This window comes from Zeus faber, assembly GCF_960531495.2.
Source record: "Zeus faber genome assembly, chromosome: 7".
Classification (NCBI taxonomy): domain Eukaryota; kingdom Metazoa; phylum Chordata; class Actinopteri; order Zeiformes; family Zeidae; genus Zeus; species Zeus faber.
In genome coordinates, this window is record NC_137203.1 from 8241309 (window position 1) to 8257424 (window position 16116).

Below are 16116 nucleotides of genomic sequence, written 5' to 3' on the forward strand. Positions count from 1 at the left end.
GTCAAGAAAGATTTAAAGTCAGAACCTCTGCTCATTCATTTCATGAGTTCACACATGCGGAGACAAAAACATTTTCTGCCGCTTGTCTGTCAGGACAGCGTTCAATAGGAGAAGGTACAGAACTCTATCCAGTTGGAAAAGTTAAAGAACTGTATCCAGCAGGAAAGGTAAAGGCAGGGAAGGTTGAAGAACTCTATCCAGCAGGAGAAGGTACAGCACTCCATCCAACAGGGAAAGTTAAAGAACTCTATCCAGCAGGGAAAGTTAAAGAACTCTATCCAGCAGGGAAAGTTAAAGAACTCCAATCAGCAGAGAACGTTAAAGAACTCCATCCAGCAGGGAAAGTTAAAGAACTCTATCCAACAGTGAAAGTTAAATAACTCCATCCAGCAGGAAAAGTCAAAGAACTCTATCCAGTAGGAAAAGTTAAAGAACGCTATCCAGCAGGAAAGGTACAGAACTCGATCCAGCAGGAAAGGTACAGAACTCGATCCAGCAGGAAAGGTTAAGGAACCCTATCCAGCAGGAAAAGGTACACAACTCTATCCAGCAAGAAAAGTTGAAGAACTCTATCCAGCAGGAAAGGTTAAAGAACTCTATCCAGCAGGAAAAGGTACAGAACCTCTATACACCAGGAGAAGGTACAAAACTCTATCCACCTGGAGAAGGTACAGAACTCTATCCACCAGGAGAAGGTACAGAACTCTATCCAACAGGAAAGGTTAAAGAACTCTATCCAGTAAGAAAGGTTAAGCAACCCTATCCAGCAGGAAAAGTTAAAGAACTCTATCCAGCAGGGAAGGATAAAGAACTCTATCCATCAGGAGAAGGTACAGAACTCTATCCCGCAGGAAAAGGTGAAGAACTCTATCCAGCAGGAAAGGTTAAAGAACTCTATCCACTAGGAAAAGGTTAAGGAACTCTATCCAGCAGGAAAGGTTAAGGAACTCTATCCAGCAGGAAAGGTTAAAGAACTCTATCCACCAGGAGAAGGTACAGAACTCTATCCACCAGGAGAAGGTACAGAACTCTATCCACCAGGAGAAGGTACAGAACTCTATCCACCAGGAGAAGGTACAGAATTCTATCCACCAGGAGAAGGTACAGAACTCTATCCAGCAAGAAAAGTTGAAGAACTCTATCCAGCAGGAAAGGTTAAAGAACTCTATCCAGTAGGAAAGGTACAGAACTCTATCCAGCAGGAAAGGTACAGAATTCGGTCCAGCAGGAAAGGTTAAGGAACCCTATCCAGCAGGAAAAGTTGAAGAACTCTATCCAGCAGGAAAAGGTGAAGAACTCTATCCAGCAGGAAAGGTTAAAGAACTCTATCCACGAGGAAAAGGTACAGAACTCTATCGAGAAGGAAAGGTTAAAGAACTCTATACACCAGGAGAAGGTACAGAACTCTATACACCAGGAGAAGGTACAAAACTCTATTCTGCGGCATAAGGTAGAGAACTCCATCCAGCAGAAAAACATACAGAACTATATCCAAAAGGAGAAGGTACAGAACTCAATACAGAAGAAAACATACAAAACTCTATCCAGCATGAAAGGTTAAAGAACTCTATCCAGCATGAAAGGTTAAAGAACTCTATCCAGCAGGATAAGTTAAATAACTCTATCCAGCAGGAAAAATTAAAGAACTCTATCCAGCAGGAAAAGGTACAGAACTCTATCCAGCAGGAAAGGTTAAGGAACCCTATCCAGCAGGAAAAGTTAAAGAACTCTATCCAGCAGGAAAAGTTAAAGAACTCTATCCAGCAGGAAAAGGTACACAACTCTCTCCAGCAGGAGAAGGTACACAACTCTATCCAGCAGAAAAACATACAGAACTCTATCCAGCAGAAAAACATACAGAACTCTATCCAGCAGGGAAAGTTCAAGAACTCTATCCAGCAGGGAAGGTTAAAGAACTCTATCCATCAGGAGAAGGTTAAAGAACTCTATCCATCAGGAGAAGGTACAGAACTCTATCCCGCAGGAAAAGGTGAAGAACTCTATCCAGCAGGAAAGGTTAAAGAACTCTATCCAGCAGGAAAGGTTAAAGAACTCTATCCATCAGGAGAAGGTTAAAGAACTGTATCCATCAGGAGAAGGTTAAAGAACTCTATCCCGCAGGAAAAGGTGAAGAACTCTATCCAGCAGGAAAGGTTAAAGAACTCTATCCACTAGGAAAAGTTACAGAACTCTATCCAGCAGGAAAGGTTAAGGACCTCTATCCAGCAGGAAAGGTTAAAGAACTCTATCCACCAGGAGAAGGTACAGAACTCTATCCACCAGGAGAAGGTACAGAACTCTATCCACCAGGAGAAGGTACAGAACTCTATCCACCAGGAGAAGGTACAGAACTCTATCCACCAGGAGAAGGTACAGAACTCTATACACCAGGAGAAGGTACAGAACTCTCTCCAACAGGAAAAGGTACAAAACTCTATCCTGCGGCATAAGGTACAGAACTCCATACAGCAGAAAAACATACAGAACTGTATCCAAAAGGAGAAGGTACAGAACTCAATCCAGCAGAAAACATACAGAACTATATCCAGCATGAAAAGTTAAAGAACTCTATCCAGCAGGGAAGGTTTAACAACTCTATCCAGCAGGGGAAGTTAAGGAACTCTGTCCATCAGGAGAAGTTACAGAACTATATCCAACAGGAGAAGGTACAGAACTCTATCCACCAGGAGAAGGTACAGAACTCTATCCACCAGGAGAAGGTACAGAACTCTATCCACCAGGAGAAGGTACAGAACTCTATACACCAGGAGAAGGTACAGAACTCTCTCCAACAGGAAAAGGTACAAAACTCTATCCTGCGGCATAAGGTACAGAACTCCATACAGCAGAAAAACATACAGAACTGTATCCAAAAGGAGAAGGTACAGAACTCAATCCAGCAGAAAAACATACAGAACTATATCCAGCATGAAAAGTTAAAGAACTCAATCCAGCAGAAAAACATACAGAACTATATCCAGCATGAAAAGTTAAAGAACTCTGTCCATCAGGAGAAGGTACAGAACTCTATCCATCAGTAGAAGGTACAGAACACTATCCGGCTGGAGGAGGTACAGTACTCTATACACCATGAGAAGTTACAGAACTATATCCAACAGGAGAAGGTACAGAACTCTATCCACCAGAAAAACATAAAGAACTCTATCCAGCAGGAGAAGGTACAGAGCTCTATTAAAAAAAACACAGTAAACCTTTAACTCATTTTGAGGACCTGGGCTTTGAAAGTCAGAGGCCCGGTCTCTTTCATTTCAGAACCCACACACACTGCTGACTGCGGCCAAGTGAAGCACCCATCCTCCTGACGATTAATAATTACCACAGTGAAGAAACATGAGTGTAACTATAACCCCATGTAATAATTGAGTGAAAAGGACATGTGAGTGCTCGTTCAACCACCACACAAGAACCAGAATCAGAACCACTGAGAGCAGAGAGCACACTTAGTAGTGTATCTTATGAAGAGGAGGTGCTTTTGAGACAGGCTCCCAAACAGTGAACGTGGGCGGACACATCTGGTCGAGTCGCCATGATAGACAATCTGTGGATATTTTCAGCAGATGTGTTGCAACATGCTGGATATATAGAAAAGTTCGGCAATACTGCAATGTTAACTCTGTGGATATATGTGTACGTATGTTATATTATCTTTCATGTTGTTTTTTTGATCTCCATCGTACTTTTTATCCTTTCTTAACGTGCACTGTCCAGCTGCTGTGACACCTCCCACAGGGATTAATAACGTTTCATCTTATCTTTCTGCACACTAATTTCAAAATGTGTCGCAGAGAAACCCCACTAAACAGTGCTACATGAATTTCGGTACGTTTTAGGCTAAGGGCTGGCTTTAGGCTTAGGGATGATCATGAAGAGGGTACACAGGTACAGCCTCCATTAAAACTTCTGTTCATTGGCGACAAGCAGAAGCCATGAAGTTGAATTGTGGGCAGAAGAAATCATCATTTGGCGGCAAGACGCAGAAAGAGCTGTGTGCTTTTTTCATTTCTTGCCCTCTGTTGTTTTCTCTCTCGACAGTCAAATTGAGCGGTTACGTGTGGCATGTTTGCGAGGCTATTTTATTTCTCAAACACAGACCTCTGTATACACAGTGAAGATCTGTCTGCGCTTCATCTCTGAGGAGAGCTGCTTTGGATCAAAGGCTCTCTGTGAAATGTGCTTTTTACCTTTCATGACCTTTACCCAACAGTGACATAACATGACAACCGTTGAAGAAGACTGTCCACACAGGACTTTTTAAAAACCCAAACGGAAACTCCCGCTTTCCTCTGATGTCAAGCGGCTCTCTGTTCCGTTTGGTTCATTCTTGCGGCGTCTAAGGTTCAATAAATATAAACGGGTTGTGTTGTGAGTCAGCGTCTCACATGTCCGCTGCTCAATAAGCTCCTCAAAAACGTGGCACTGCCAGCGACGTTCACATAATTTACTCAGACAGAACCACTAATTGAAAGATGTTTCCCAAACTGGGAGTAGGCTTATAAAAAAATCATTATTTTCTAACACTGCAATGTGAAATAACTGCCAAAATGTAACAAATTTGGCCTTTACTACTGTATGTAATAACACTTGCATTTTGTAACATATAACTTGCTGCATCGTATACTAACCTATTACATAATGCTGTAGTTATTACATATACAGGGGTTGCAGCATTTTTTTTTATGTTTAATATGAAATAACTATAGGCTATAACAATAATAACCATTGCATTATGTAATAGGTTACTGCGAAATGTGGCAACAATTATGTAACGCATTTAAGAATTTATTTTAAAATCCAGGTGTTATCAAACAATGAAGGTGTATTAAATCTTGGTAAGTTATGACAAACGGCAGCACAATTACATAATGCTTTGGTACAGGCTGAACCATCATTTTACTCCAAATACCATTAATAGAGGCACAATTGGCGATTATTCATATTAAAAACGCGAAATGAAACAAATTTAACGTCGCCGTCGAGTTCAATGCCAAGAACTTTGGTTGTAAATGCATTCATGAGATCTACAGTATTATGAGATGCTTACTTATTGAGAATTGGGCACCCGGGGCCCCCTCGTCTAATCTGATGGTTCACCAACTGGATTGATCGGAACGCTCACCGTCCAGACGCAGGTAGAGGAAGTTGCGGTAGGCGAAGTAGTCCTCCATGATGGTCATCAGGGTGGTCATCTGGCAGAAGAGCAGCACTCGGTGCCCGGTGGCGTGCAGCTTGGGCAGGATGCGGTCCAGCAGCTCAAATTTCCCCGAGGCTCGATACAGATCATGACTGGGCGGAAACGAGGAGATAATCGATCAATTACTGAGTCTCCTGACAAAATAAACTCTGTCTGAAGTGTTTCTATCCTGATGCAGATATGTTGCTTTTGGGCCACGACTGAGTAATAATAGATGGAAAATGCAGCGAGTTACGGATACTGTAACTTATTAAATAAGTTGTCTCCAACTCGCTGCACAGTTTTCCAAAATAAATGTTTTATTCCCCCTTCAATACCACCTGAAATATTAAATTGACCTGAAAGATATTTACTGTGGAGCTCTTGGTTTCGTTATCTGTTGTTAACAGAATCCACAGAGTCTGATAAAAACATTTGTTTTTGTGAAGCAAGACGGTAGTTCCTTATATAACAGTTTATACCACGTGTTTGTGTGTGTGTGTGTGTGTGTGTGTGTGTGTGTGTGTGTGTGTGTGTGTGTGTGTGTGTGTGTGTGTGTGTGTGCAGAGATTTCTCCCCCCGTATTACAAATGAACAGTATTTTCTAACATACATTTTTACGACAATTTATGGGAACAACTGCATGAAACTATGTGATGGATAAGAAAGAAGGACTATCAACACGCTGCCTGGCTGGATGCGGAGGACTCCCGTTGGCAGTTTTCCTTCCACCGCTACCTCTCTGGTTTAATGGGTCTGAATATGTAGTACTTTGAAATGTGGGCGTCATTTCAATTTGTCTCTTTCTTGACTGCCCTGCACTTACAGTACCTACAGTTATATGCCTTATCTATAAATGTTATCTCATCTTGCATACCTCGCACGCAGGCACTTTAAGCCGCCAGAGGCACGGTGCATTTGTTATGACATAAGGGGTTTTGCTTACCTCTGTACTACAATGTTAGATACTGTGTATGGGTTCATACAGACAATAATAGGGGGAAATGAATCACTTGTTTTTCCCAAAAGACGGAGAAACGCTTGTCAAACTGACCCACTGATGATGCTGTTCGGGTAACCCAGGTGCTCAGCAAAAGACTCCTAAAGGAGAGAACAACCAGAGCTTGTCTCAGTGATAATAGCGGCACAAAGACAATTATCTTAATTTGTGCCCTATCAAGCAGACAGGGAATCGCTTCAAACGCTTCTTGTTTTGTATTCTTAAATTATGTGTGATTTGGAAAAAGAACGGAGCTACACGGTGATTACCAGCAGGTGGATTCGGTTTTACAAAACATTTTTAAATGCCGCATTCCACCACAATTGTTCCACTTCAGAACTTTTCAGATCTTTTTTTCCCGGAACACAGTTTAACAAACAAAAACACTACTTCTGGCACCAAGACAACATGGCTGCCATCCAGGTCACTAGACTTGGTAATTGTTATTCTTCATTCACGAGTATCAAAATACCCGAAAAGTATTGAAATGGGTTTGCGAGTTTGTTAAAGGAGACTGCACAATCCTGTGTGTGTGCTGAATTAATGTACTGCCTTATTATATAATGTCAGTTCACATCCACTTACTGTATACAAAACTAAAACAAATGAAATAAACCGAATCAATCAAGCTGGCTGGCCAGGCTATCTGCTTTCAGCAGCAACAAATTCATTTGAAACATCTTGTCAGAATTCACAGTATTGACACAAGACAGTTCTAGTGAAAGTGAAAAAAATTAATGATATAACTCTATGAACTTTCAACGGCATCCATCATATCAACTATCAATTGTATGGATGATATCAACGGTATGAGCGGTCGGCCCACCTCGATATGTTGAAACATATATGGATGGTTGCAGATCTTCTTCAACTGCATGATTGTGTTCATCAGGGTCTTCGCGCCTCCTTTACCCTGTTGAATTCACAACAAATTATATTAAAAAGAAGAACTCATTCTACATGCCTAAGAAGGACAGCAGACATAGATATTTACTGTTTATATGGGTGATTCCTCGATTGGTGTCCCGCTGATATTAAATGTACAAATATACACTTAAAGTAAAGGTTAAATAGTTGTTATACTTAAGTAAAGTGTCTTATACAACAACCTATATACAAGTTACAACAACCTGCATGCAAGTTACAACAACCTGCATGCAAGTTACAACAAGCTACCTGCAAGTTACAACAAGCTACATGCAAGTTACAACAAGCTACATGCAAGTTACAACAAGCTACATGCAAATTACAACAAGCTACATGCAAGTTACAGCAAGCTACATGCAAGTTACAGCAAGCTACATGCAAGTTACAACAAGCTACATGCAAGTTACAACAAGCTACATGCAAGTTACAACAAGCTACATGCAAGTTACAACAAGCTACATGCAAGTTACAACAACCTACATGCAAGTTACAACAACCTTCAAGTTTCAGATAAACAGCTGACAGTAAAAAAAACTATCGATAACACTTAGAAAACATCTATTGCCACAGACACACTGCACAACTTTCAAAGTGGTCAGATCGTTGTACTGTTCACACTACACAACTTTCTGTCCTGTGATCGGGAATCTTGACGTCTTCGTGGCTTTCACCCTACATGACTGATCGGCGACAGGGGGTCACACATTACAAGATCTGTCACCAGGAGGAATCCCAGACGAGTTTGCAGGGACTCTAAACTACGTTTTGTCACGAAAAGACATGCGAGAACTAACACCGGAAATTACGCGATACAATGTGGGGGAAGAATTCCAATAAAAACTATATTGCAGACTGGCTGCTGCTCTGGGCACTCCCATCGCTGCTTCTCGACTCCCCCCTTCCCCCGTCACACTGTGTCTGCTCTCATTGGCTGCAGCTTGTTGCATCACTCCGACTCGATCCCGACATAAACAGATATTTAACATGCTTGATATGTTGCGGGTGTCGCCGAGCGCTCAGCTCGGATTGCATCCTGAGCAGTTCATATCACACAATCATCGCTCAAGGGAGCGCACTATGATTTTCCTACGATCTGGGACTCGGGCTCGACAATCTCCTAAAACCTGTTGGCAAGTAGAAAATCAGCCCAGGATCACACAGTCTCATCTCGGCATAGGTTGCGTAGGCAGCCACGGTTCCCTGAGGAGGGACCAAATCTATTACTCATGGGACTGATCGTCAGATCAAGTGTTAAGCTGTCAAAGCTCACATGACATGCAGAAATAGCTGCCAGATAGACCTTTAATGAAGCTGCCGCTTTCCCCTCAGCAAACACTCATATCACAAAGATCGGCAAACGATGGGTGGCTGAGCCCATAAGGAGCCACCAGCTGCAGCACCAGGTTTTCCTCCCGCACCCTGTCCAGCACCGGCTAAATGCGTGCCACAGGGGGAAAAGCGTAGAGCAGCGCCTCCGGCCTCGGGTGGGCCAATGTGTCCACACTCAACGGTGGCTGGTTGTTTCCTGCAATGGAAACAGGTCCATCTCCACCCAGTCGGACCACCTCCAGATCTCAACCATCGACTCGGGGTGGTCTGCCGACCAGGGGTTCCCCCTGGACAACAGGTCCGCCCCATGGTTGAGGCAGTCAGGGATGTGGGCCGTCCGGAGGTAAAGGAGGTTCTGCTCTGCATACAGCAGTAATGGTTCGCCATCTGACCCAGGGGGGGGGGACTGGAACCCGCCTTGGCGATTGATGTACGCTATCGCCGACGTGCTGCCTGACCTTATCAGAACATGTCGGCCCTTGAGGGTTGGCAGGAAGTGCTGAAGTGCAAATAGCACTGCGTGCCGCTCTAACACGTTTATGTGGCGTTTCGCCTATGTTATAGCCCACCGCCCGTTGGCTTTTGCGCCATTGTAGACGGCTCCCCATCCTGTGGTCACATGGTAATGGTGGAGCGATACAAAACGCTCCCCGGCGCGGATCCCGCACGAAGGAGCCGTGCACTTCTCCACACTGACGAGGCCCTCTCGCACTTCGGTGACACAGTCGACCTGCGGTGCTTGTCCTTCACTGGGTGGAAACACTTGGTCGCATACCACCCTTGGTAAGGCACTGGCTCACAGCGTGCCGAGGGATAGTGCCCGCGGCTGCTGACGCCATCATGCCCGGTAGTGTTTGAGACAATAGTGACGTCACTGACAGTCCGGGTCTGAACTGTGACACACATGACTTGATGGCCCGAGCTATATATATATATATATATATATATATATATATATATATAGAGTCATAGAAACCAAGTTCAATTCCATGCCCAGAAGAGACGGGGGTGTGTTGGCTCGAAACGAATATACTGTTCTCCATACACTCCGTACACTCTCACCTGCTGCTGGCGTAGTGGTGCTATTGCCGCTTCTACATATTTCATGAAGACCCGTGGGGCTAGAGAGAGAGCGAACAGGAGCGCCCCTGAAAGGCACAAGGCGTAGGTACCTCCTGTACCGGGGGTGAATGGAGACGTGAAAGTATGTGTCTTTGAGATCAAATTCCAAATTAGATCGGTCGGATTAGGTCGAATAAACCTCACCGATTGACGTGTGGTCAGCGTCTGGAATTTTAATAACAGATCCAGGATCAGGTGGAAATTTCATGATTGGGTTCAAACGGTGATCCGCGGTCGGTTTGCAGGGGTTACGTTTGTAACGGGAGCCTGCTGCACTCTCACGGTGGAGGGTGTGGGGGAATGGGGCATGTGATTCGGGCACCGAGGTGGGCAAATGGTGTCTTTTCTCACCGTAAGTGTGTGCTTTCCAGCCACGGGGAGAAAGGAACGCTTAGGAGGGACAGGACAGCCGTCCAGCGGCTGAGTGCTAAAGGATAAGGCTAGAAGGCACTCAAATGGTGGAATCACCCATATACAAACACATAATGTATATGTCTCAGTTTTCTAACCTTTTTGTCCTTCTCTGAGCCATCAGTGAGCAGGATGCCTTTCTGCATATGTCGGTACAGAACCTTCTGGATGGCAGACATGTCACACTTGATGACATACTCCACCTACGCAAATTGAAAAAGCAAATATTCACTGACTTGGACAGCAGAAAATGGGAAAGCAATTTAAATATTATTTTAAAAAAGTGAAATAGGGCAGGTGAGAAAAGACAGGAAAGATAATAAATATTTGAATTAGCATTGAGAGAGTCTAGTCCATTAAAAAAACTGCATACCTTTAGCATCGTTAATTATACAACACATACTACACATATCAATTATACTATTTGGGAGCGCTTGCACAGATTCTTCAAATTTTTTTTGCAGGATTATAACACATTATAATCTAGACACCAACATGATCAGAAATTATAATAAAAAAATAAAAATGTAGGTCTTTTTTTTCTTCTCATACACTTTCATTTATTTGTTAACATGCGAAAAGTATACGATAAAAACGTATGTCTATCAGAAAATAGTTCCAAATGATTTGGATGATTAAAAAGAAGGACCTTAAAAACCTCCAAAGTCCTCTGTTTAGAATGAGTAGGTCCCTTCCAAGGATCCTGGGAGGATCAGCATGTTAGTTATTGTAAAGTATATCCTACCTTCTCAGGCAGCTGTGACTCCACCTCCTTCTTCAGGCGACGGAGGAGGAATGGGCGGAGGACCTTGTGCAAGCGGCGAATGATCAGGATAGTTTCCTCCTCATTGAGGTCGACCTAAAACAAAAGGAGATTTGAAACTGTGTGGCCGAGTAGGAACAAATATACATAGGCTATTACTATTTGATTTATTAAAACCTTGAGGATCACTAATTGTGCTACAAATTAAAGGCCATTTTCTAATACCTTCCTTTATCCCAACTCACGGATCAGACATAATACTAGACTCATGAATAAACCTTGGACAATAAATTTGTACATAGTACATTACATGTACATTGTACATACAACATAGACTTAAAAGCACAGGGAGTTTCGCAAAGAATTATTTCCTTGCGTTCTGAGAAAATACAGCATTTAAAATGAATCAGAGGCTTTTCAGCAAATTACTATTTAATATGAATGAAATTATATATTTTCTTTTTTTTTTTACTTGTAAAGCAATTATAGGGCTGTAGGCTGTATATATACAGTATATACAGCTAGAAATAAAGTAAAAGTCCCAATTCAAAAGCGGACTCTGGAAAAAATATGCCATGTGCAGTAAATGTGAATATTCAGTTGTATCAAGAACATTTTAAACTGTAGCTATTACAGATATTACACAAATATTGTGTATACAGTATATACACAACATTAAAACCACCACTTATAACCACTAATATTTTGTAGCTCCACCTCGTGCTCCCAAAACAGCTCTGACCCGTGGAGGCATGGACTCCACAAGACCTCTGAAGGTGTCCTGTGATATCTGGCACCAAGACGTTAGCAGCAGATCCTTTAAGTCCTGGAAGTTGTGAGGTGGGGTCTCCATGGATCTGGCTTGTTGTTCCAGCACATCCCACAGATGTGCCATCGGACCGGACCCTAACCCTGCCCACCCGCATGATGTAGAAGAAAACGTGATTTATCAGCCCAGGCCACCTGTCCACCTCTGTGGTGGACAGGGGTCAGTATGGACGCTCTGCAAGTTTCCATGCATTGTGTGTTCTGACACCTTTCTGTCATAGCAGCATGAACTTTTTCAGCAACTTGTGCTACAGTAGGATCGAACCAGACGGGCTAGACTTCGCCCCTCCTGTGCATCAATGAGCCCATGGGCGCTCTTGACCCTGTTGCCGGTTCACCGGTTGTCCTTCCTTGGGGCCACTTTTGGTAGGTACTAACCACTGCATATAAGGAACACCCCACAAGACATGTAGTTTTGGAGATGCTCTGACCCAGTCGTCTAGCCATCACAATTTGGTCCTTGTCTAAGGGGCTCAGATCTCCCATTTTTCCTGCTTCAAGAACTGCATCAACTTCAATAACTGACTGTTCACTTGCTGGCTAATATATCCCACCCCTTGACAGGTGCCACTGGAATGAGATGAGCAACGTTATTCACTTCACCTGTCAGTGGTTTTAATGTTGTGGCTGATCAGTGTATACTGTAAATCATATTCATTAAAAAATACAAGAATGGCATAACTATTATTTAAAACGGAGAGCACTTTGTTAGCATTAAGCGCTGCTATTCTTCACTGTGTTTCAATGTGGGGTGCTCCAGGGATCCATTCTTGGACATCTATTTCTTTATATATATATATTTTTTGTCGACTGATCGTAATATCGACCACTGTTTGAAATATGCTGTCTTCTATATGCTATGGCACCAACACTGAAAGTGCATTAGCAGCGCCCTGGGCGGCTTAATGTTTTTCTTTTTAATTGTCATGTTCTGTAGTTCTTATTTTCTTTGTTCATAATTCATGGACTGTTGTACATGAAATATAAACAACAAAGAGAATAGTAGTCCTCTGAGCATATTGAATACGCTACATCAATAATGTTTCCCAAGCCGCGCCTGTATTCAGTATACGACTCTATTTGGATGATGAATGACGTAAAGTAACACAGGCTTAAAAGGCAACTTGTTGATGGGCATACACAGCAAATTAATGCATGGGCAAATTATGTAGCAATTTGATTTAAGAATTATTTTATGTTGTTTTTTTTTTACTTAAATTTACATCTAGACAACTTTTTGTTATGCAATTAGTCACGACCACATTAAAAATCTGACATTTTCCGCGAACTCAAACACAGCGTCACATGAGGGAGACGGGACGGAGCGGGCGCTACAGCGCTCAGAGTGTGAATCGCTCAAACTGCTCCGTCCAACCTGGCCGCTGATGGGGCCGGCCCGTTCCGCTGCACAACACCGTTACTCCCGCCCGTCTCTCCGCTTGCAGACAGGGCGCCGTTACGGGGCCGGTCCCTCTCTCCGCAGTGTCTCTGCCGCGGAACCTCTCCACATTTAAGAAAAAAGACGGGGTGTGTTTTTTTTTTTCTTATTTTATTTTAGATCTGGCGGTATTTGTTTTCCTTCATTTTCCTACTTGAACGAAACAAAAATAAACGCAGTGTCACCCACGTCTCTCCATTGTTCCCTTAAATTTCCCCGCGGTGATCTGTGGGATTTAATTTTGTAGAAACTGCTTTTTTTTTGGTGTAAATACTCTTTACTTCTAAATAATAAATCCTTAACACAGTTCTTCACCATCCTAAAAAGCTGTGAAACTCACTAACTGACCAGCTGACTGACGACCACCCTGCTACTGCACTGTGGCAGCGAGATGACGACTCCCAGTCGAGATGTGAAAAAAACTTTTTTTTATTAATATTATTATTACTTGTTTTTATATAAAATGTGTTTTTAACCTGCAAAGTTAAAAGACCTTCATGACCTACATTTTTCCTGTATGTTTGTCCTCTCTGCCTGTAAAAAAACCTAGACAGTTGCTTTAACAACAGCTCACCATGGCAGTCAATTGTGAGAACATCGGGTGAACGATGAACGAGATCAACACGCCTGGATCATTACATTTTGTCGGGTGTGTTTTCCATTTCAAAACAGCACATTGAGTTAATGGGGTTTAAGATCACACTAAAACCAATCCCAGGCTGTTAAGTGTAAGACTCAAGGCCATTCTGAAGTTCACCATGCCAGGACCGTTCAATTGTATTAAGCGTAATTTCAATTACAAAGTAAAGTACATTCATTTAAATGTGTTTGTAATGACACTAAAACCAATCAGAGAGACTGCCTACTCTCAGACCCATATTCTGTCGTCAAATGAAGTATTCCACGGCTCTATGTAATCAAGCAGTGATCTTTGGTCTAGTGTAGGGCTGAACGATTAATCAAATTCAAATCGCCATTTAACCGAACACGAAGCCTGCAATTGTGGTGCGCGTGCTAAAACACTGTTATTATTTTATGTTACGTCTCCTAATGGAACCAAACCGCGCATAAAGGGGACATTTTCTCCGTGACCCGACGCTTATAGTGATTGATTTAACCCTCCGGGCTGCCCCCCCCGGTGAGACCCTGCGGGGGTCATTGCTGGTGCCGCGCTCTGTGTACGTGGACGTATGCGCGCAACAATTTTATAAAATAATACATTTCTGCTGAAACACTGCATATTTTTCAAATGTTAACTTTCAGATTCTAACAATAACAAGGCTCGCAGTTGAATCAATGAGTCAATATTCTACTGTGATTGAAGGTTTTTCTTTTTACAATTCAACAGTTAATATAAAGATGATAATCAATACAATAAATAAAATAAAATAAAGATATGTAATATATGTAATTCATATCAGTTCATGCATCAATTCATTTCATCACAACACGTAGGCCTGGCCGACAGAAAAGAGCAGTTTATATGTTGACTGTATCTAATGTTGTGTTGGTCATACTATAGAAAGATTAATTGCTTGTGTTTAGTGAATAATACAGAAGAAAAGGAACTTAAAAAAAAACGCTTACTAAATCGCAATATTGGTCAATAAATAAATAAATAAATAAATAAAAAATCACAATTTGATTATTTTCCCAAATCGTTCATCCCTAGTCTCGTGTCAGTCCTCACCCTCTCTCCTGTCATGGCGAACGGGGCGTTGAACCACTGCTCGAAGGTGCTGCAGCTCTTGAAGATGGTGGGCAGCAGGAAGTTGAGCAGCGCCCACAGCTCGGGCAGCTTGTTCTGGAGCGGCGTGCCCGTCAGTAGGAGGCGCCGCGGGGCCACGTAGTGGGTGTTCAGCACCTGGGTCAGCTTGCAGTGGTGGTTCTTCATGCGGTGGCCCTCGTCCACGATCATGTACTTCCAACGAATCTGTGCGTGGCGTAAGGAGAGGCCGTCTGGACTATGAGAGAGGATCGTGCTCCCCTCCGTCTGGCGCCCACAGTAAGACAATGATCTCGGCAAGATCCAGACAATTAACAGTTGAGACTGATTAGAACAGCAGACACAGCCATCTCTGTCTTTGTCTGTGGACCTTGCCCCTCTGGTGAACAGCAAGAAGCCCCCAACGAATGGTTGGGTCAGTGAATTGCTGGCCAGCCGTTTGGCACAGAAGATTTACATGACCTGAACTCTTGTTTCCCTACGAGTGGGATTGGGCTGAAATAAATGTCCCAATTAATAAAAGTCCCACTATAATGTTTTTCCTTCTGTGATTGTTATTATACATTTCCCAAAGTCATGAGTGGTGTCGTTCCTTGCACAAAGTATGATAAATGTGTATTAAACTAACCTACTAATTGCTGAACTTGGACACCCCCTAGGGGCCACCGTTGTGTTACCCCAGACCATACTGTTTGGTTTTTATCCATGCATTTGAGAGATTTAGTGACATGTACAATTTCCATTCTTGCATCGCAAAGATTTACTTACTCGTGTAATGTTACACTCTTGCATCTCACAGATGTAATTACGTGCAATTTTATATTTTTTCATTTTCAGGATGTATTTGACTAGCACAAATTGAATACCGATATTAAGGGTTGAATAAGACGGGTTGTAGGAACAGAGAGAAGAATAGCTAGAGAAAATTAGAAGTCCCCTACGTAAATAGGGTCTTGAACGCACCACAAAGAAAGAGGAACGGCCCTTCTCCACGGCGGGTCTACGGAAAGTGTCATGGCCGTCGAATGAAAGTAATTTCCAGAAGCCGACGCAACCACGTCGCAGAGAGCCTCAGGTACGCATCGCACCTTGAAAGCCGTTCCTCCTTTTTACGTCCCCCTAAAGCTGGCTGGAGAACCAGCGTTTAAAGATCCCGCCTTCCGGCCTCGAATAACCGTTTTGGGCCGAGTCATTTTTCCTACGTTGAAGGAACACACCCGATCCCCCGAAGCCGCCGACACGCCACCAACCCACTGCACGCCAAGCCCAGAAGAACCCCTGCTGAGCACGCCGGCCGCGCCTCGCCGGTCCAGGACCCGACAATACGGAAATATCCTTGAACCCTCCTTGCTGTTCCACTCGCTTAGAGTGCATTTACATA

General features: G+C 43.1%; 1 protein-coding gene across 2 annotated transcripts in view; it reads right to left on the reverse strand.

Moving 5' to 3' along the window:
* smarca2 (SWI/SNF related BAF chromatin remodeling complex subunit ATPase 2) overlaps nt 1–16116 on the reverse strand; it is an 87117-nt gene that overhangs the window by 26485 nt on the left and 44516 nt on the right. For both annotated transcript variants that reach the window (XM_080004441.1, XM_080004440.1), the window contains exons 20-25: nt 14700–14942; nt 10726–10839; nt 10079–10183; nt 7018–7104; nt 6246–6292; nt 5138–5304 (exon numbers count right to left, since the gene is read on the reverse strand). In XM_080004441.1, coding sequence (XP_079860567.1) covers nt 5138–5304; nt 6246–6292; nt 7018–7104; nt 10079–10183; nt 10726–10839; nt 14700–14942 — 763 coding nt within the window. The remainder of the gene's footprint in view (nt 1–5137; nt 5305–6245; nt 6293–7017; nt 7105–10078; nt 10184–10725; nt 10840–14699; nt 14943–16116) is intronic.